Source organism: Anthonomus grandis, chromosome 15 (assembly GCF_022605725.1).
Source record: "Anthonomus grandis grandis chromosome 15, icAntGran1.3, whole genome shotgun sequence".
NCBI classification, from domain to species: domain Eukaryota; kingdom Metazoa; phylum Arthropoda; class Insecta; order Coleoptera; family Curculionidae; genus Anthonomus; species Anthonomus grandis.
This window is the reverse complement of record NC_065560.1, coordinates 3,980,659-4,003,257: the sequence shown is the minus strand read 5'-3', so window position 1 is coordinate 4,003,257 and position 22,599 is coordinate 3,980,659. Positions and strand designations below refer to the sequence as shown.

Below are 22,599 nucleotides of genomic sequence, written 5' to 3'. Positions count from 1 at the left end.
ATTTCAAAAATTCCGAAGATATTTAAAAAAAAACCGAATATTCGCAATTTCATTTTTATTTTTTTACGACTCTATTTGAACAGTTATAACAAAATAAATTACTCATTCTCATTGCTACTTTCTCTATATTACAAAATGGCGTCGTCAGATTTTCATTGCGACCTTTGAGCGTATTTGAGATGTCATCACCAAGTTTTTTTTTTTTTTTAAATACGGCGCTGAATTATTTATACGGATTTTAAGAGCTCTTTATAAAAAAAACCTAAACCAATGATGTATCGCACTTATTCAAAAATAAGAACTCGCGTGTTAAAGAGAAGGATAAAAAATATATTTTTAATACGATTAAAAACGTTTTCTTTACAGTGCTAGTATATTTAGTTTTAATCATCTCCCGAAGATGCTAACACCGTTAGCGAAACACGTGTCGAGAGTAAAAATAAAGAGTTTTGGTTAGTGGTAAAACTGTCTCGCTCTAAAAATGAATTGGAATCCAAGGACCCGTACGTTGGCCCGCTAGAAGTTCGGACCTAAAGCCTTTATTACTTTTTTTGGGGATTTCTTCAAAACCGTCTTTATTAAAATACACCACACAATCTTGTGAAGCCTTACGTCAAGACCTAACAAGGGCTATCCCCGCAAGAATTATTCAGCGTATGATCCATAAAATTCACAGACTGACACGAAAATGCATCCAACCAGGCGGATTACTATAATTATATTTGAATATAATTATAATATAAAAGCAATAAAACTATATTAAGAGTTTCTAAAAAAGCAACAAATGATTACTTAAATGGGCAAATTTGTAATAAATGACCATTCCACAAATAAATTAACATTCGTTTCCTATTGAAATTAAAATATCTAATCGTGCAAAAACTATGCAATGTATATTATAGGCTCAAAATTGTTATAAAGTATAATAATCTCTATAAAAAACGAATAGTTAATATTGCTTCGATTTACAATAACGTGTACCAGGCAAAATCAGAAAACAAAAATCTCCATTTTACCCTATCAATTTTCGAGAAATAGGACTTCGTCGACGATTCTATATTCCGCATACTTTCCCTAAAGGCATGACATTGCCTGAAAAATTAACTTAGAATTAGATTGAAAGTAAAAAAAAGTCCCATCTAAACCTACTTTCCCCTACTCTTTGTTTAGGGCAGAATTCTTAATGATATGTTGAACTTGTGTCTAAATTCTTAGTGTTCAATATTTAAAAATGAAATGCAGGTGGATCCGTGGAACTATGAGGATTCGGATGCTATTATGGGTCGCGGCTCTAGGCATAGAAAAGAGGTCGATTATACCGATAGTTTAACTGAAAAAGAGTGGATTAACGTAAGTATTACTTTAATGTGTTATTTTAGTGGCACAGTTAAGAAATGGGGACAAATAAAACTATATCTTTATTCATGTCTTCATAAGGCCTTCTTTAGGGCTACAGAACTTAATTTATTTATCTAGCCCTAAAGAAGGAATGAAGAAAGGCATACAGGGACGTAGAGACAAATTTTAAAGGCTTGGAGTTTTATTTGGCTCCATATCCAATTAAATCTAAATCCTGAAAAGTAAGTATTATTTGTCGAAAAATGTTTTTGTTTTTAAAAGATCACATTTTCAGTTCATATGGAAAATACTTAATAACAAGAAGGTCTATGAAAGGGTAATTAAAAGGACAATCAAACAGTTTTATTGAAGTCAACTTTTTTCGACTTAAAGGTTTATTCTTGGTAGGAATTGATAGTTTTTGGGGATTGAATCTTTCTTCTTCCCTTTATTTTATTCTTGTTTAAAAGCTTAAGAAATGCTTGACAAGGATTTAATAGAAATAGTCCATTTTTCGTTGAACGATTTTTAGTGTCTACCTTTATGATATTTTACTCTCTTAAATATTTTTTTAATATCGTTAGGAACTTGACGAATCCGACGAGGAAGACGAAGAAGACGACGAACCGAAAAAGAGAAAGCGAGGTAAAAGAAGAAAGCGAGGAGAAGACTCTGATAGGTAAGTTAAAAAGAAATTTAATTTGCATAAATTTTAATTTAATTATTTTAATCAGCGATGCCGGACCCAGTCTCAAGAAAAAAACGAGAGGTAAAACCAACGAGGAAAACAAGCTTAAAAAGCAAATGAAAAAATTGATGACAGTCGTTACAAAATATACAGACAGGTATTTAATTAGCACCTATATATAATTCAAGGTTACACCCAATAAAATGTTGTTTAACAGCGACGGAAGGCTCTTAAGCGAGCCCTTTGTAAAACTACCCCCGAGAAAAGACTACCCCGATTACTACGAGGTGATCAAAAAACCCATGGATATTGCCAAAATAATATCCAGGATAGATGAAGGAAAAGTATGTTAGCTTGTTAAAAAATGAGAATCTTGACTACTAAATATTATCAATTCCAGTATACGGAAATGGCGGATTTGGAGAGGGACTTTATGTTATTGTGCCAAAATGCCCAGATTTATAATGAGGAAGCTTCGTTGATACACGAGGACAGTATCGTGCTTCAGTCGGTCTTCACAAACGCCAAAGCGAGGATAGAAACCGACGGGGAGGAGAAAGACGTACGTAAAAATTCGCGAATACCATTTTTAACTGTATTGAAATAGAAGCCCAATTAATATTGATGGATTTGAAAACACTTCTTTAGTAAAAACTCTTAAGCTGTATAGGGTACGATTCATTTCTTGACAAAATGTTTTTTGAAAGTTTGCCAATATTGCTTAAGGGTAAAACAATCTGTCAGTTATACGGTGTTGTCACTTTCATATAAAACCCACGTCACTGATTTTACGGGAAGGAGGTAGCACTTTCGACCCACTACACGAGACTGTAAATTTACTTTCTTCTCGGTGTTCCCGCCCGTTTTTCCGAAAAAACCATTTTCTCGCAACCATTTTTTCGAACAATCTTTTTATTGAATTTCTCATTTTTCAAACAACCAATTTCTGGAACGATCATTTTCCTGAATACTTATTGTTTCCTCCCAGTTCTCTATCCAGTAATAAAATTTAGGTGTGAATTGTTTATCGTTACCTCAGTTTATAAGTTTGCTTAATATTTATTTTTGTTGGTTAAATCCTTCCGTGCTCCAGAGTTTTTTAATTTAGATTTTTTTCTCCGTACGTATCTATGTTGGGAGATGAATTTCGAAAATCGTTTAAAGCAGCCAATCCACTTGTCAATTCTTTATAAAAGAAAAATGAAAAAACTCTGGAGCACGTTAATACTACAGTTAGTATTATTGACGAGGACGAGCTACAATATATGTAAGTGTATATACAAGTTTTTGATTTTGATAGAATCTCCCTTATATTATCTATTGTGACCTTTTGGTTTTAAAATTTCGAAGGTTTAGAGATTATATGGAGTGTAAGTTTTCTTTTGTCGAATTTTCGTTAAGTTTTATAATAAATTTTCAAAATAATTAATTTTATTTAATATGGACTAAATGATGTTATTTGTTTTTTATGTATTTTTTAGAGTCCTGAGGATGATTTCTCATAGAGATCGAAACGTCTACAAAATATACAATTGATCGTCTGAAGTAGTTTTTTGACCTATAATATCCAACAAAAATAAAAATTAAACAAACAAACAAATAAAATTTACTTCCGGTTGGGTTGAGTTATTGACTATTTCCACTTAGTTAAAGAAAAACGTTCTTCGGGCATTCGTTTTCGGAAAATGGTGCGTTAGGAAAAATTCCGTTCAGGGTAACAGTAATTCGAGAAAAATGTTTTGGATTACGATAGTTTGTGGAAAAAAATCGCAATTGGGGAAAGTGGTCGATCCGGAACTGACATTCGGGAAAATAACTAGAAGAATTGTTTTTAATTGCCAATAATGCTGCAACTGCCTGAAAGATTTTAAATATTTTAATTCTTCCGGGCAGATACGGACTTACTCATATTTTTCCATATAGTCCGATTGTTGTCCCAATTCCTTAAAAGCAGTTTTTTATGCAAAAACATTTTTTTTAGTTGCCAATAAGGATTCAACTGCCTGGAAGAATAAAAATATTTATTAACTCAGGCAGTTGAATTATTATTTTGGCAATAAAAAAATGGTTTTGCATAAAAAACTGTTTTCTTGAATCCCGAACCACAATTTTCCCGAACTATTGTTGATGATCATTATCCTGAATATATCTTTCCCAAAACCATATCACCTAATGTTCATTTCTATGGTTTGGTTATTCAGTACTTACTAAAACCTATTTCTATTAACCTTCCCCCCGAGTCATCTAAAAGTTCGGGTGAACTTCTTTTCCGGAAAACGGTGCTTCAGGAAAAAATCTATTCCCAATAACAGTGATTCGAGAAAAATGTTTTTTGGGACAACCACGGGCTGGAAATGCGAAATGCCTAATTTGCAATGACTAGGGTGGAAAAGAAAATCGATCGTTTTCTGTCCCTCCCTTGGCAAGTTATCTGACTCTGATTGAAATGTTTCCTCGACAGGATGAAAAGTCGCAAGATTCGCTGGCGAAAAAGTCGGACGCCGAAAACGCCGTCAAAATGAAGATAAAAATCGCCGGCAAAGGGAAAAATAACAAGGGCTCGTCGGGCAAGAGGAAGAGAGGCAAGAAACACATCTCGGACGACGAGGAAGACAATGATTAGCGAGGAGGATATTTCTTCACGATTAACTCCTCACAAATCATTCCTAATAAGGTGCATTTTTTACCTCTCTAACGCTTAAAAGCTTTAAATATTTTTTCCGCAGTATTCAATTCTAGTCTACACGTTAACAGGACGCGTAACTGCTAACAGAACTACACTCACCGCGACAAAATTCCACCAGCCTGAAATATTGGCCAGGTTTGATGTTTTATAATTTTTTATCAGATTTTCACGATTTTTCCATCAGTTTTTAGATACATTTGTTGTGATTTTTTAAAATCATTTTGTAAAGTAGCATTTTTCGATTAGGCTATATTATACAGGAGTAAAACAAACTGTTGTTTTTTCTCGTAATTTCAAAAGACCCTGTCAGAAAATTAAGGTGGACAATTCTGTTTACATACTGTTCCTTGTAATCTTTGATGTATTCTAAACATTTCGATTTTTGATTCATTCCATTATCTCATTTCTGCTGCGAGCTGCACATTTTTTATTAAAACGCTGATTTGAAGCGTATTTTTATTAGGAGAAACAAACACTAGGTATATCATAAAGGTAATTAAAAAAAAACGATTTTAATAGCGTGTATTTCCTCCTCTCGCAGCAGTCTTCGCGCCATCGAATGAATAAGGTTTTTTATTCTTTCTTGAGGAATAGCCTCATATTCTTCGATCAGCGCTAGTCGTAAGTCTTGCAAGGTTTGTGGTTGTATAGGACGACGACGAACGGCCCTTTTAAGTTGATCCCAAAGATGTTCTATTGGGTTGAGATCCGGGCTACATGCGGGGGGCCATTCCAATCTTGGGAGTCCAACTTCATCCAGATATTCGCTCACTACATGTGCAACGTGAGGTCTAGCATTATCATGCATTTAATGTAAATTGGTTCCCAATGAATGGAGCAAATGGGACAACAACTTCTTGAAGGATTTCCTTAATGTAACGGTGGGCGGTTAGAGCTCCATTTCACAAGGAACAGTATGTAAGCAGAATTATCCACCTTAATTTTCCTACAGGGTCTTTTGAAATTACGAGAAAAAACAACAGTTTGTTTTACTCCTGTATAATATAGACTAATCGAAAAATGCTACTTTACATATCTAAAAACTTATGGCAAAATCGTGAGAATCTGATAAAAAATAAAAAATTTATAAAACATCAAACTTGGCCAATATTTCAGGCTGGCGGAATTTTGTACCGGCGAGTATATATAGATTTAACTGTTATTTAGGTTTCTAGATCTTTTTTCTCTTAAAACATGTGGCCCATCTGTTGATATACTTCCACTCTGTAAACAATAAAAAACAAACTTGTTTATGCGTACGTCGACATTTCTACTTATATTAAGCCATCCTCAAAGCAATAAGTGGAAAAAATTATTGAGGATGACTTATAATCGAAACGTTGACAATTAAAAGTGAGGTCACTCGACTTCTAATTTGCTGCTTTAAGTTCTAGCTAACCGTCATATGGCAACTGTGCCACTTTTAAAATATAAACTCGTCTTTAGGTGTTACTCGTAAAGTTAGACATTTTTCCTATTCTAGATGTAATTAGTTAAATATTTCTTGTGCAGGTCACGTTATTTAGTTAAGTCATTTGATTAATACACAAACCTTTAGGCGTTATCGTTTTTTATGAGAAGATATTTAGTACAACCTTGCTGCTGGCATTTCTTGTTTACCCATAACCTTTTTTAGAAAATATCAATTAAACTCGTTTGTATTCAGTTTTCTAAATTTGGAAATTTTCAAGAGCTTAAGGTGTGTCTAAAAGAACGAAAATCATTAGTGTACACACGTTTCTACTCTTGTCGTACATAACAAATTCGTGTAGTATATAACGCTTCACCTTACTATATAATGTGTTCTTCGACCCCTGGACGAATTACTTTACTACCCTTTTTGAGCCAATTGAATCACTCTATTTTAATAAACAATTCAGAAACTCATAATTTAATATCCTTTTAGTATTTTTTTATTCCACGGCAAGGCTGTACTATTTAATGAATATATTTTGAGATTAAGAAAAAAAAAACGTAACTTATGTGATATATTGGGTGATTTTTATTTTTAGAATTTAATTTGACTTCAAAGTCGATACGATAAGTAAATTTTTCTCGTGCCATAAAATGGATTTTAACTAATCGTTAGAATATATGCTCAATATCTTCGCTTAAAGCTCTTGTTATATTTATGACTGTGTAGGAGTATTTTGTGATGGCATTAGTGCATTAACTTCTTATCTGATGCAATACAAGTGAATTTTCGCACTACTGCACCTCAAATTTCTCCAGGGAACCTTTTTCCAGACTATAGGGTTGGCCATTTTAATATATGCACCTAAATTACTCTGAAAGTAAGCGAGATACAGAAAAATGTTTAAGGTCAAAGTTGTTCAGGACAGAGGGAGACATAATGCATCTGTGGAGGGGACTTTTTATAGTTAATCAAAGGCCAAAGTATTTTTTTAATTTTTGGGAACCCTTATTTTTTGTAGCGGCTTCGAAAAAATCGGGAAATTTTACGTGTAAACTGATGTTTTAAATTTTGTTATCGAAACTTTGAAAAGGTCAAATTAAGGTCGGAACTTGTAACGTCCACGTCGTTATTTCCGCATTTATGGAATTACTCCAACCTGAAAATGACCTTGATAATTGACCTCATGGGCAAGATGGTTAAGGTTATTTAAACATTTCTGCTTAATTCACCTGTCCAAGAACCTTTTATATGTTTAATTAAAACAGAAACATTAATAAACGGCTTTTTGTCATTTGACCTCGATGTTGCGATAGCAAACATCGAAATATAAACGTAAAAATTTCCGCTCTTTTCAAATCCACTACAGAAAATAAGAAATGACTCAAACATTTATCTGTATCTCGACTTACTTTCGGAGCAATTTTAGTGCATATATTAAAATGGCTCACCCTACATAAATTTGCCTGCTAATTTATTTGCTACCGACTGAAAGCGTATTTAAATCCATTTTTAATATTATTATTATTTACCAGGATGTAGATGAGGCTTTAAAAACTAGTTGCCAATTTTCAGCTTTTAAAGCTTTAGTTATAATTTTTACTGTTAAGCTATCAGCCCGTGTAATACACCTGATAAATGTGGCACATGTCTTTTTTTTTACCTATCCATAAAAAAAGGAGTTAACATAAAATGCACAATCTCCGTATACGTTCGCTATATTTTATTACTATTGCTACCCCAATTACCAACACTTTAACAATAGCAAGATATATATAGATTAAAAAAGGTCCACGTACATGGCAGATGTGACTTTAAATACAATCAAACCTCGATAATGTGGGATTATATAATGCAATGAATAGTTAAGGCAAAATATACACATTAAGTAAGAAATATCTTGAAACAACAAAAAACACGATTTAAGCATTATTTTATGAGTAGTAATTATGTTTTACTGCAAGTCTGATATTAAATGTGAATATAAGGCTTCGGCGGCTAGGAACTTATCTAAGGCCTAGATGATACTATTATTGGTGTTATATTTTAAGTGTAAAATAAATACTTGCCCTGCGTAACTAATGGAAAAAACATTACTTTTATTCTTAAGCATAATAGGCCCAATAAGTTAAACTGATTTAGCCAATTCGGCCCATTTAAAAAAAAAAATATATTAAACTTCCTAGTGGCTGCCTAGTAGCACAGCCAACTACTGCTCTAAAAAGTGTTTTTTTTCTCCTCGGTTTGGTGCTTACTACCTAAACGTATTCTTACTCAAACTAAACGGAAAACCCTTATCTAATGAATCCCCTAATCGTCATCGTCTTCGTCCGACACGTATTTCTTAACGGACCTCTTTGGCCTGCCTCGTTTTCTCTTCTCTTTCGGCTCTTTTTCCTTCCGCTTCTTCGGGGTCGGTTCCACCTCTTCATCCGAACCATTTCTATCGTCCTCGTCCGAGTTGTTATCCTCCAGTTTGGCGCGGGCATTTGAGAATACCTTGAAATTTGCAACGAACCCTTTAACACTATACAAGCAATAACATTCGACGATACAACTTACAAATGAACGATAAATAAAATTTATTAAGAACCGACGAAATTAGTGAGGTTTATATGTTTATTATGAGTTTATATGCACTATTGTCCTTAATCAAAACTGTAAAATAAGAGTCAGTAGTAGAGCCTCTTGTTCTCAATAGAAGAATAAATTTAATTAAAGTCCAGTGCAACGATATATTAGAATGATCACCCATCAAAACACCAGCATTCCACCTGCCAAACAATGTCATCCACCTTCTATTTTTCCGGTTTTGACGAGTGACCATTCTAATATATCGTTGCACTGAACTTTAACATATTTTAACAATTATATTATTCTTCATTAATAAATTAGAGGCTACAGGGAAAAGTGGGGCGTTGAATAGAAATTTGCATGAAACTTGAGACTCCAGTAGTAAGTCGGTAAAGATCAAAGAGTCTGTGTTTTGTCTTGGCGCGTATTGTCCAAAGTAGTACACTAAGGAAAGCAGGAGAATTTAGTTCTATTACAGTATAGTGGAGTGTTGACTAGGTCTTGTGAAAAAATGGGAAGCACTGAAACTACCTGTAAATTAATAGAAATGTAAACTTAATGGAAATATTGAGATGAAAAAAACGACCATAAATAGAAACTAACTACCATCTGCTAGTTTAATCTTCCTACTTTGTTGCACTTTTGTCTTGTCAGAGTACCTTATTTTTTGTGGTTATTTTGTTTCGAAATCGTTTCTTCTTGTGGCATGGAGGACGACCTTTAAAACTGAGTTTCTTTTTTGGAAAAAAGACATTGACCTGTTGTCTCGTTCAATATACATCGCCCGGTACAACGGATTAAAATATTCAAGGGTAAAACAAAATCACTAATAAACAGAGAACAAAACGAGGACAAAGTTAAAACGTCGAACAATTAGATAAAAGCCGAGAAGTAAATATTAAGCAAGATTCCAGACAATGACAGCTTTCAAAACCAAGCAAACACTTAAGAATATTTATTGGAAAACCTCTGAACACCGTCTACAGAGCTCCGACTTTAAGACCTTAGAAAATTGAAAGGCTAAAATTAGCAATGCAGTCGAACTATGGGCAGTTTGTTTGCTTGCAACATCTCTGATGCAGTGACGCCAAATGGTTATGTAGAAATGGCAAAAAAATCTTTATAATATAATAAAATCGTTTTTTTTTAACGTATTTTAATAGAGTAAAGGTACGTATCTAATAAAAAGCATTTGTATGGAAATTAAATATTTTATATTTATTATAAATTTCTTAATAGGTTTTTATTACTCGACGTTTATTATGATGTTTCTCCCTTGATATGATGTTATGACATAATCGGTATTTACTTGTGAAAAGATCGGCTTGAATTGCCTTTTTCCATGGTGAGGCACACATTTTTCCCATCGTTTCCAAAAATTCACAAAAACACTTAAATGCGTCATTTTTCCTTTTTCAGCCAAAAACTGAAGAAAAAACACGGAACTTCACAAATAGCAATGTAAACCCAAAGCCGTTTGTCAAAATGACCTTTCGCAAGGTTACATCAGCTTTCGCTTGCAGTGTTGTCATTCCAAATTTTTTAGAAGCGATTTTAGGAACACGAATGTTAATACTTTATCTAATTATGATAATGATTTAGTTACCTGCTATTTTTACAACGATCAAGATTTTGAGAATTTCTAGTGGGTAATTGAAAAAATTTGTACAACAAGATGCAAGCGGTATCTACCAGTGCAATTGAGGCAAAAATTGACCTAAAGGCAGATAGCGATTAGCCTCTATTATTAAAACAAAAAAAAACTTTGATCTCTTCCTACAATTAACTTATGATTACACATTTTTCTGACAATGACTTACCGATTGTAGAACAATGCTGTCCTCATGAATTAAGGAGGCTTCTTCATTAAAAATCTGCGCATTATGGCAAAGTTGCATAAAGTCCCTTTCCAGATCGTTAATGTCCGAATACTATAAAGGACATATTGTATATAAATCAAATAATGTTTTAAAAAATTACCTTTCCATCATCGATATACTGCAAGATTTTATTTATATCAATGGGCTTCTTAATGACTTGATAATACTCGGGATACTCCTTCCTGTTGGGCAGTTTCATGAATTGCTCACTAAGCTGTCTCTCGTCCCTATTTATGTGAATAACTCAGTTTTAGCGATTTTATAGTAAAGAAGCATTAAAATAATAAAACGGTCGTTACCTGTCATTGTAATTAATGACGACGCTCATCAACTTCTTCATCCTCCTCCTCATCTTCGCCTCGCTCGCCAAACCCGGAACTTTTCTTTTCCTCTTTTGCGGGGTCTCGTCGTCATCCGAATCGTCCCGCTTCCTGCGTTTTCTACCGCGTCTTTTCTGTTTGGCCTTCTCTTCTTCCTCGTCCTCTTCGTCATCGTAATCGCCATCTTCGTCGATGGCCTAAACATGCATTATATCTTAATGAAACAAAAAAAAACATTCTAATAATAAATAATACCTTTAACCACTCTTTTTCGGTTAAACTGTCCGCGTAGTCGACTTCCTTTCTTTGCCTGGACCCACGGCCTAAGATTACATCTTCGTCTTCAAACCTCCAGGTGTCTACTTCATCATCCTCCTGGGTAATAAAATATACCTTATTGCAGTTTTCTAAATAACAATACAGCATTCAATTAATTACCTTAACAAGCCAGTCGGGTAGCTCTTCCTCTTGAATCAACCGATGGACCATGCCTGTCCTATCTTCCTCTTCTTTTCTTTCCAAGTCCATTTTGTTGAACAGGATCGACTCCTCTTCGTTTCTAGCTAACCAGAGATTAACAGTTTCATCGTCTGGCACCTCGTTTTCCTCCTACGGAAATCAGCACAATAAAAAAAGAAACTATTTAAAATAATGAAGAAATCATCGACAAACCTCCTCGTCATTTCCGTCGTTATGTAAAATGGCGTGCAAAAACTGTTGCCGTTCGGATCCGGTGGATTTTTGATCGAACATGCCCGCTTGAATTACTTTTTCGTCCATGGTCAATTTGTATTTTGCGGCGGCTAAAATTCGCTCCTCGACCGAATTGACCGTCATTAGACGCAGCACTCTTACTTCGTTCTTTTGGCCAATACGATGGGCACGATCTTGGGCTTGCAAATCCTGACAGGGAAAATAATGATGCAGACTTTTTTTTTTAGCAGACGGGGTAAACAGTTAACGGTTATCAACATTCAGTAGTTTTTGGTTTACCTTTTATACTGCATTAAGAATTAGTCGTGTTAACATTTACCTAGTATGTTTTTACCTTAGGTTTACTGCGAGCGAACGCTCTAACTCGATAGAAAGAAAATTTCTTTCTATTATAGAAAAAAAAAGTCTAAACTCTACTCTCAATCTCAACTGGCTTTGATCGGGTAGAGTTCGGGTTGCCGTCGGTAACCTTCGGAATAGAAATATAGAAAGAGGTTGAATGGTCTTGCTATTACTTTCGTCTCTTTTTAGTACATTGAGAAAAAGATGTATTTATCTTTGTTGTGGGGATGCTTTTGTAGCAGATTTGAAAATCAACGAGTTCTCATATTCTCATATTAGACCATTAAGCCCCATTGTGCAAGGACCAACGTTTTTAAGAAGTGATAAAGGGAATAGGGTCGGCTTGAAAGTGATTCTAAATGAAACTTACTAATTAAATAAAGAATAGTATTTTTTTTAAAGTCCACAAAAAAATAACTTACTTAAATCACTTGGTTACAACAAATATTTAGGGTTTTATTGCGGTCAAAAGATCAACGGTATATCTTTGAGTATAATTTGTTAACTACTTTTTTCGGGTTTAAAACGATCATTAAGTTTATAAGGTCATATAGTTTATCCACGCTTATTTACGCCCCGAAATTGGGAAATTCCCAGTGATTCTACAGAAGGGAATAAAATGGGTTTTATTACTCTTCACAAATTTATCCTTAATTCAATCGTTTGTTCTTTCTCTTCCATTTCTAAGGCAAAATTCATAATATTATTATCTGAAATCTATATTTTAAGACAAATATTAAAATAAAAATTTAATAGTAAATATATTTAATTAAAAAAAAGAAAATATATTAAGCTATTATAAATACACACTAGGACAGAAATAAGATAAAATTAGGAGGATCCATCATAAAATTCGCCGTCTTATTGATACCTAAAATTACTTCAAAAATCTATAAGAACACTTTTCCCTTATCGACATCCCTTATAGATACAGGATGAAAACAGAAACAATAACAAAGCATACTTATTACTTAAAAGATCGATAATGTCGAATGACATTTCAGTAATTGACATTGTGGGCTGTGAAAAATCCCATTAGCTATAAAAATAGGCTAATGTTTGTAGATTGGGTAGTATAAGAATGTCTAAAGCCGAACGATGCCGAGTGACATAGAGGAATATGTCCTTTAACTTGAGAATTTAAGGTTTGCGCACACAGAAAATATCTATTATATTAATATTTAAATCATAATTTAACTAGCGTAGTAAAATTCTTCTGAACTAAAACCCCCATCAAGATTTTTCTTAATTACCACACGCCAATAAGGGGTGTTACCAAATTCGGTGGACATATTTTTATAGTGTAATCTTAATTAATCAGCATCACTAAAAATCCCCCTCAACAATTATGTACAATATACACCCTTGTACAATTTTTTAAGCTCTTTTGAAGTTCTATAAGTACAACCCTGGAACTAATTTGGCATATGCCCAAAAAGTGTTTGTCAAGTTCTATCAAACAATTTTTAATGTACACACTGTATATCCAAAAAATTATGTTTACCTGATGAGGATTCCAATCCGAATCGAAAATGATAACAGTATCTGCGGTTTGCAGGTTCAAACCCAAACCTCCGGCCCTTGTAGATAACAAGAACAAGAAATATTCGCTGTCCTTTTCGTTGAATTTTTTTAGCAAGTCTCCTCTATCCTCTAAAACACGAGGCATTAAAGAAAGATGCAGACAAAATATGCCTAAACCGTCTTACCCGCTTTAATAGTACCATCCAGCCTCAAGTACTTGTATCCCCTCCAATTCAAGTAGTCCTCCATAATAGTCATCAATTGGGTCATTTGACAGAAGAGCAGCACCCTGTGGTTCGTGATTTTCAGTTTCGGTAATATACGGTCGAGCAGTTCGAACTTACCGGAAGCCCTGAAATTGTCATTTGGAAAATTGCGAATTTTATGTCATTTAAATCTATTTTACCTGAACGTGTCGGGTCCGGTCATAATGCCGCCCGGTATTCCGACGTGCTCACAATACTTTTCCTCGATATTTTGAAACATAAAGGGATGGTTACATAATTTCCTTAGCTGGACGATTGTGTTCATTAGAGCTTTTGAACCGCCTGCAAATAGTTTATAGTGAGCACGTAAAAATCTGTTAATGCGATTAAGGAGTTACGGCCACCTTTGGGCCTATTCAGAGTAATAGGGCTATAAATTGTTCTTGATTTTGTCTGCTTTTCACTCGAGTTTTGAGGTTAGGTAAATTCAGGTTGTTTTTATCAGTGAAGTGACATAAGTTGTATTGATTTTTTATTAATTTTATATTTCTACTTTGTTTATGAACCTCATTACAGCAATTACTATAGGGTCACTAGTAAATTTCAAGAACCAAACCGATTATTACTTTAAAGTATAAATTTGTTCGATATGGGGCGTGACGTCAGTTGTTAGTTAACCAATATTTTTGCTGCCTGATTCGTGGTGGTTTAAATTTCGACAATTCACCAGTTTTATTTAAACTTTGAGTCAAATTCCAAGTTTTTATGTGTTAGGATAATAGGTGCTTGGTTAAATATTTAGTAGGTGAGTAGTTAACCTTATTTTCTCAAGAAAATCATGCCTAAGGTCAATTCTTGCCATGTTCGTATTAGCGAAATTTGTTTTTATTTTTCCAATTTTGAGACAGATAATATTTTCTCTGCATTAGACTTTCAATAAATGGTTTTTGTTATTTGTTGTTTATTCTCCGGGGTTAAGAAAAGTACGTACTGAATAATAAGGAAATTGCAGAATGATAGTAAGACTACACAATTTAACTTCGAAATGTCGAACGCAAGTGAGCGGTTTTATTAAAACGCATTTTTTTTAAACGGTTCCGACCGTATCTTCCACAATTTTCTACCGATTTATGTAATTTCTACACTAAAACCTTCCCAAAACAGTTTTTTAAAGCCTACCTTAGGTTTGTTTAATACTTGAATAAATGTAGCATTTTCTCTGACAGGTCATAGATAATATGCCATAAAATGTAAGTTGTTTTATCCCTAGGGATAAGAATTCAGAGAACTTGGAACCTGCTTGGCAAAAAATGCTATATAAAATTGGCTGTAATACCTTCATTTTTGCATTTATTCACACCGAAAAAAATCAATTTTCACTTCAATGTGTTTCAAATACCATTCCAAAACTCACCTTTTCCTCGAGAGGCATGTCCCCTTTCCGACCCATCGGTAAGCAAAACTCCTTTGCTCTGCATGTGTTGATATAAAACTTTTTGCAATCCGGACATATCGCACTTGATGATGTACTCGACTTTCTCGGGCAGTTGAGATTCAACTTCCTTCTTCAAACGTCTGAGCAAGAAGGGCCTTAGGACCTTATGCAGACGTCGAATGATCAGGATCGTTTCTTCTTCGTTCAATTCAACCTATAAGCAGATGGATAATAAAACTTATGTTGCAATATTTAATTGCCACTCAATACCTTTTCGCCGGTGGTAGCGAACGGTGCATTAAACCACTGTTCGAAGGTGGAACAACTCTTGAAAATCGACGGTAGAAGGAAATTTAATAGGGCCCACAACTCGGGCAATTTGTTTTGCAGTGGGGTACCGGTTAAGAGTAAACGGTGCGGCGCCAAATAGTGGGTGTTTAAAACTTGGGTCAGTTTACAGTGGTGGTTTTTCATTCGGTGACCCTCGTCGATTATCATGTATTTAAAAGGCACTTTCGATAAGACACTTTTATCTTTTATGATGTACTCGTAAGTTGTGACGAGCACGTTAAATTTGGCCGCTCTCATTTGGCTCTGCAGTGTCCTTCTGATGCCCGGGGTTCCTTTATAGGAAATCACCTAGAACGAAATCAGTGTTTAAAGTCATCTAATTACAAGCAAATCTCACTTATTTCATTTATATTTTTATATAGAAGGGGACCTATTTTAATCTATGGAGCCTGAAATACTTTCCCAAGATATACAGGGTGTTCATTTGAAAACTTCCCACACAATTTATCGAAAACCACTGTTTAAAAAAAAAACGCCGAAATACGTCAAAAGGTTTGTCAAGGGGGGCAACTTTCTAACCTAAAATTACTTCACCTCCTTTCACCCATTGCCCCCCAGGGTCATCCCCTTAAAATTTTTAAATGACATTTTTAAGAATATGTTGTGGCATATCATGACAGCTGTCGATGATGCGTTGACGAAGTTCATCCAAACTTTCAGGTTGGGGGGAACACAATAGATTTCAAATGACCCCATATAAAAAAAGGCTAACGGCGCTATATCAGGAGATCTAGCAGGCCATTCTATAGGCCCCCTTCGCCCTATCCATTTATCTGGAAACTCGTCGTCTAGCCATTGCCGAACGGGAAGAACATAGTGAGGAGGAGCGCCGTCTTGCTGGAAATATATTTCAGAGCTTCCAGATAAATGGATAGGGCGAAGGGAAAATGGAAAGGAAAGTTAAAATCTTAAATTAACAAGGTCCTGGCATATGTTTCGAGAACGGCTTATCAGTCATAAATCAACCTGCTTTTTAATTTTTTTTTTAACTAGTTGCAATAATAAATTTAAAATATTTTAGGCAGCATGAATGAAATGCTCTAAGTTGCAGATATAAAGTATATTGTTTATTTTTTCTCTTTTAAATTTTAAATTAAACATTTTTAAATTTTACATTTACAAAAGAAAACCTTACAAAATTTGCGTCTTTAAATAGTAAATCACTGGGATATACTTTATACTTAAATGAAAAGTCAATTCCTATAAGTTAATAAAATGACTACTTTTGTTTTAACCCAAAAAAATTATACAATAAGTCCCTCTTTATTTAGTTTCTTTATTTATAAAATTAATATAATTTTGCCAAGTCCTAGATTAATTAAAAAATATTCCTAGATACCAGTCCTATTGATTTTTTTTAGTGCAAGTTTGTCTTTGACAATCAGATACGTGCATAAAAAAGACTATTCCAATCTGCTAGGCTTCTCTAACAAACGAAATAAATTTAGTTTTTTTCAGTGTTAATAGTGAGAAAGTTGTAATCAAGCCAGCATCCAACTTTTGCAAATCGCAATATTTTTACTACATTTCCTCTAATACCCACATGACTGAGTTTGAGAGACCTTTTTGGTTATTATTATTGTGACTATCCTGACAAGGTAAAATCAAGATAAAACTCTCAATAACTGTTCGGATTATTTTTATTTAGGAATTTAAAAAAAATTGTCTCTTTTATAAATTAGTTAAAACACAAGATATTATGATGGTCCTTACCTGTACAGAGGGTGCCCACTTTTCAAACTCCAACATCCAGTTTGACATGGTGGACAAAGGCACGATAATCAAAAACGGTCCGTTCACTTTTTTCTTTTCCATCAGGTAAGTAATTAGGGCGATTGTTTGGATGGTTTTGCCGAGACCCATCTCGTCGGCCAGGATTCCGTTCAGATTGTTGTTGTATAAAGAAACCAACCATTCAAGACCTAAAACGGTTTAATGATAACGACTCAATTCCTAGAGATATTAATTTAAAAAAAATCTTATACCTTTAATTTGGTATTCCTTCAATTTGCCATTGACCAAAATAGACGCTTGCTCGGTAACCATCTCGTGAACGGTATGAGCAATCGAGTAATAAGTCTGTTCCTCTTTCGCGTTCCTTTGGTACTCGTCGTCCTCCGCCTTGGCCTTTTTAATTATTTCTTTAGCAGCGTCCTCTTCGCCTTCGCCCTCTTTACCTTCTTTGGACTCATCTTCATCGTCTACAAATATAAACTTACTTAAAATATGGCTTAGGGTCGATATTATTTCCATTACCCTCGTCATCTGTATCGATCATCTCCCAGCCAGGGTGGGCCTTGAGCCACTCCTGTAGTTCTCTAAAGGTGGGCGCATTTTCACCCTTTAATTTTTTACCAGTTGCCGATTCTTGAACGGTAACCTAAAAGGGCAAATTTTAATGAGATGTACGTCCCTTCTTTGAATAAACCTTCACATAAAGTTTTATCGTTATGAAATTATGACACTTTTTCGGTATTTATATTTTCCGGTATAAACAAAAAAAAAACAGATTTTTAAAAAGGTGTTATGTCAAATTTTTATCAATCTTTTTAAAAGTTTTAATAATAAAAACGGTTTTTTTCTTATGAAATTACTTATTAAAGAAATTGTCATATGTGTCTAAGATAACCTTTAATAATAAATATCACCCTAACTTTATTGATAAAAACAGCATTTTAAAGACACGAAGTCCTATTAAAGCAACTAAACATTAAAGAAAGAAAATTATTAATTAAAAATATTAAAGGAAATAATTCGGTTTTATACTTTATCACAATGCCTTTTTAACAATATTGGGTATTTCGAGGTTTAGGGTTCCAAATATAGCAAAACGTTATATCGATGGTTTGGTTCCAAATGTGGCTATCTTCAAAAATTGTATTTTTGAGCTATTTACCTAGCCTTGTTGAAAATAAGGATTTCTAATAGTTCCAAAAGGGGCTATATCGATAAATTTAAATTTGGCGCCAAAATTGGCAATTTGGAAAGTGTCTATCTACTCTTCAAATTATTTTATGAGGTCCAAATATGTTTAAAATCACATAGCCTGTTTTAGAAATAATTATTTTAAGTAAAATTTTGGCGCGCTTTGCAGTTAGCTACTTGTTTGGACGTGTCAGCTGATTTAGAATGCTTCATTTACGTTTTTTAATTCGTTTTTTTAAGCGGTCTGTTGTGAAAAAAAAAATTCCTAATCTATGAAATTTTCTCTGTGCATTAAGGATTCTAGAATAAATGTATGTAGAACAATGCTACTTAATACCCTTGGTGTTAAAAAGGGATTTCTAAATTTTTCCATTAAAAAACGTGTCCCAAATAGTAACACCACAGAAAATGATAAGAGAGGCGGTTATGGTATCTCTAAAATATCAGAAGATGCAGTAAATTTTTTAAAACAACATATTCAGAAATTTCCTACAGTCTCTTCTCATTACTGCAGAAAAGACTCAAAAAAAATGTACTTGGATCCAAAATTGAATCTAAAGCAGATGCACAGGTTATACCAAGAAAATTGTGCCAAAGAAAATATGGAATGTTTAAAGGAGTCATTCTATCACCATACTTTTAATTCTCATTTTAATCTATCATTCCAAAGGCCTCGAAAGGATCAAAGTCCAACATGTACAGCGTATGAATCTGCTAACACGGAAATCAAAGTAAATTTGCTGCACATTAAAAATAAAGAAAGAGCCAGACAGGAAAAAAATTTGGATAAGGATGCAGCAAAGGAAAATCCTAAAGAAATACATTCCGCCAACTTTGATTTGCAACAAGTCTTGTATTTGCCAACAGATCCCACTAACCCCATTCCTTTTTTACAAGACGAAGTTAGCCACATACAATTTCACTATTTTTAACTATGGAGATAATTCTGGAAAATGCTACATGTGGTCTAAAGTAGAAGGTTCACGTGGCCCATGCGAAATAGCATCTTCTTTATTCCACCACCTCAAAAGTCTTTCTACATCCATTCAAAATGTAAGGCTCTTTAGCGACACATGTGGAGGCCAAAATAAAAATCAATTTGTTACCGCTATGTTTATTTATGCCGTACAAGTTTTACTGATAGAGGTCATTGACCAAAAATTCCTGGTTTCAGGACACAGCCAAATGGAATGCGATTCAATGCACGCAAGAATTGAAATTGCATCCAAAAATGTCCCAGTTTATTTGCCGCATGAATGGGTAACCATTGCTCGGAACGCAAAGAAAAATGACCCTAAGTACCAAGTTTTTCAAAAAAAAGACATAGCTTTTGTTGACTGGAAAACCCTGGCAAAGCTAATTATGATCAACCGAAACAAGGATCAAGATGGGAATGTGGTTAATTGGCATCATATTAATCATATTAGGTATGAAAAGGCATTCCCTTTTACAATGAAAATTAAAACAGATTTTGATGAAGATTTTCGCAGTATAATGATTCTTCCACACAGAGGAAGACGAGTGACAGCTGCTTCCATGGAAAAATGTCTCAAACCCTTACACGAGGAAAAGAGGAAAATTTCAGCATTAAAGCTGAAACATTTAAAAGAAATTTGCAATTCTGGAAGTGTCCCAGATGACTGCCGGTTCTTTTTTACAAGTTTGCTAAGTAGTGACGAAACCATTGATGAGGATGAAACGGTGGTTCCAGATGTAAATGACCCTGAGGGCGAAGACTTTTTCTTACAATAATGTTATTAATAATTATTTTTATCTTTCATTATTATGTTTAGAATTAGTTCTTTAAGTTTATAGCTTTTCGCATCACTACAATTATGTGCCAAATATGGCTATCTGCATTTTTCCTGTTTAAATTAGTTATTATTTAAGTTTTTCGAAAATCTGGGTCATTATAAGAATTTTTTTTAAATTTTATTCAAATAAAAAATATATAAATAAAAAGATGAGTTTTATTAAAATGTGTTTTTTTATAGATTTGATTTGATACAGCCCTATTAAACTTTATTTTGTGTTTCCTAAATATAAAGCATTTTGTAGATAGCTACATATGGAAACACACAATCGATATGTCGCATTAAAAAATATTTTTTGAGAATTTTTAACACCCAATTTGGTAATCTCCTTCAGATAATTTTTGAGAAATTAACAATTTTTTAGGTTCTATTTAATTACTGGCCTCATTACAGCCACAAGCAAAATATATATAATACATTTTCTGCACATTTTGAGACTCAATTTTCTGATTTACCCTATATAGTTTTTAAGAAATTAAACTTTTTTGAGATTAACTGCTATTACTGGATAGTTCTTATTAATTCTTGGCTACCTCAAAAGCTGTTGTGAGTTATTAACAAAATTGTTAAAAAAAATATTTTTCTTTAGATACATTCTGTTCGGAACGTATCGGACTAAAAAGTTTAATTACTGCCGAAAATAATAGTGATAGTAAAGCTACATTAATATGTTACAAGTGCACAAACTTAAGGCAAAGGAATTGTATGAAGCTCAAAAAGACCTAAAGACAACACATTAATATTATCCGCGAATTATCAAAAAAAATATGGTGTTGCCTCGAGTCCCAGATCAATCAGCGTTACCTTTTTAATTTTAAAATATGTGATGGACATTCAATTGGCAAAAAATCCACGGACAGCATCACTTCATATAATACATGGACAGAAATTCTCGCGTCAAGTTTTTCACTGGGAAAATGCTATAGAGTCCAAGCATCCTGAACAAGCAATTCAATCCAATTTGCAGCATCGAAAAGAAGTTTAATCAGCATCAAGAAGTGAATTATAAAAGTGACGTTGGTGTGTAAAAATTTGTTTTAAAGAAATAAAATATTTCGTCTAATAATGAAGTAAACCGTTGTTAAACAAGCAAAACTAAAAGGTTTAGATGTGTTCTAACAGAAAAATTTTGTTGTAAAGAAATATAAAAGATGTTAATTTATCTGATGTATTGACAATGTCATTGGTTTATCTGTAGAAGTGTGAATTTGATTATGAGGAGGAAACCGATGGTTTTTATTTGAATTCTTCAAAACTTTAAATTATATGCTGTGGTCACATAACTCTTTAATCCCATAAATCGGAAATAAAACTTATTATTTTCATATTATTTTTACATGTAACTATTTTTTTCAGAGGAATTTATTACTTAATCAATTTTGGATCTCATATGGGTCAAACGCATATCTTAGCTTAAAATAAAAAAAAATATTATACCTTTCTATCCGGCTCTTGCATTCGCTGTTGCCTCTTCTTTCTTCGTTCCTCCTCCCGTTTCTTGTGGGCTTGTTCTTCCTTATGTTGTCGCACCATCTCCGTTAAACTAGCGATGTATTCGTCGGTTTGAGAGAGAAGGAACGCCAGACGTTTATCTTTCTTTTGATCGATAAGTTTTCGGTAACCCTCTTCATCTTCTGCCATGAGCCTGAAATGTATTTTAGTAAGAGAATCTTAAGGAGATTGCTGTAAAAAAAAATGTACCTTCGCATACGTTCTTTTTCGATCCTTTCTTGCTCCTTCTTCTGCTCCCGTTCCGCGTTAGCGTGATAGTTGAGGATAGCCTTATTAACTTTGGCAATTTTCGCTTGATTGGCCTAAAAAGAATAGTTCATTTTACCAAATACCCCATATTTGTCATTATTTGAACAAATAAAGTATGAGACTGAATAAACTTTATTTAGGGTGGATTTATACTTGTGTTAAGAATTAGATACTAATAATAGGGGTAAGAGGGTAACGTAAACGCAAATCGAGCATAATTATAAAATGTATTGTAATTAAGGTGTACAACAGTGGTGTACTTCCTTTTAAAGTTGATCCCTACAGCACCTGTTTTTGATTTCCTTCTGCCTTCTCCTCTCCCTTCCGTCCCCATTTCTGTCTACCTTTTTCATTCTATAACAATGTGTTATTTGCATAACACTAAAATTTTTATACAGTCCATTTCAACGAAACAGTGTTGATAGTTTCCAACATGTGGGAAATGAGGATGTATCGAATAACTTCTGAAAAATTAGCCTAGAGGAAGAGGCCTAACCAACATAGTACAACAATTCTTGATAAACAAAGGCAAAACTCCATCAGGTCCTGAGCCTTTATCAACATCTAACGAGTTCAAATTATCGGATATTTCTTCCATTGTACTGAAAACAGATTCTTATTGGAGAA

At 33.8% G+C, this 22,599-nt stretch overlaps 2 protein-coding genes across 9 annotated transcripts in view; one reads left to right on the top strand and one right to left on the bottom strand.

Moving 5' to 3' along the window:
* Positions 1–22,599, top strand: part of LOC126745399 (ATP-dependent helicase brm-like) — a 147,914-nt gene that overhangs the window by 94,309 nt on the left and 31,006 nt on the right. For 7 of the 8 annotated variants that reach the window (XM_050453230.1, XM_050453229.1, XM_050453233.1 and 4 more), the window contains 6 exons: positions 1,243–1,350; positions 1,923–2,017; positions 2,073–2,183; positions 2,244–2,370; positions 2,427–2,588; positions 4,488–7,770. In XM_050453230.1, the coding sequence (XP_050309187.1) occupies positions 1,243–1,350; positions 1,923–2,017; positions 2,073–2,183; positions 2,244–2,370; positions 2,427–2,588; positions 4,488–4,649 (765 nt within the window). In that variant the 3' untranslated portion in view covers positions 4,650–7,770. Of the gene's footprint in view, positions 1–1,242; positions 1,351–1,922; positions 2,018–2,072; positions 2,184–2,243; positions 2,371–2,426; positions 2,589–4,487; positions 7,771–22,599 lie in introns of those variants that run through there. The other variant, XR_007663538.1, reaches the window with a different exon arrangement.
* The window catches only part of LOC126745400 (ATP-dependent helicase brm-like), a 31,716-nt gene continuing 16,943 nt past the window's right edge, over positions 7,827–22,599 (bottom strand). The window contains exons 11-27 of the mRNA XM_050453235.1: positions 21,913–22,025; positions 21,649–21,856; positions 17,729–17,852; positions 17,458–17,673; positions 17,186–17,394; positions 15,392–15,760; positions 15,101–15,335; positions 13,887–14,028; positions 13,666–13,832; positions 13,461–13,609; positions 11,573–11,803; positions 11,339–11,509; positions 11,156–11,275; positions 10,880–11,097; positions 10,681–10,807; positions 10,521–10,631; positions 7,827–8,625 (exon numbers count right to left, since the gene is read on the bottom strand). Coding sequence (XP_050309192.1) covers positions 8,437–8,625; positions 10,521–10,631; positions 10,681–10,807; positions 10,880–11,097; positions 11,156–11,275; positions 11,339–11,509; positions 11,573–11,803; positions 13,461–13,609; positions 13,666–13,832; positions 13,887–14,028; positions 15,101–15,335; positions 15,392–15,760; positions 17,186–17,394; positions 17,458–17,673; positions 17,729–17,852; positions 21,649–21,856; positions 21,913–22,025 — 3,099 coding nt within the window. The 3' untranslated portion in view covers positions 7,827–8,436. The remainder of the gene's footprint in view (positions 8,626–10,520; positions 10,632–10,680; positions 10,808–10,879; positions 11,098–11,155; positions 11,276–11,338; positions 11,510–11,572; positions 11,804–13,460; positions 13,610–13,665; positions 13,833–13,886; positions 14,029–15,100; positions 15,336–15,391; positions 15,761–17,185; positions 17,395–17,457; positions 17,674–17,728; positions 17,853–21,648; positions 21,857–21,912; positions 22,026–22,599) is intronic.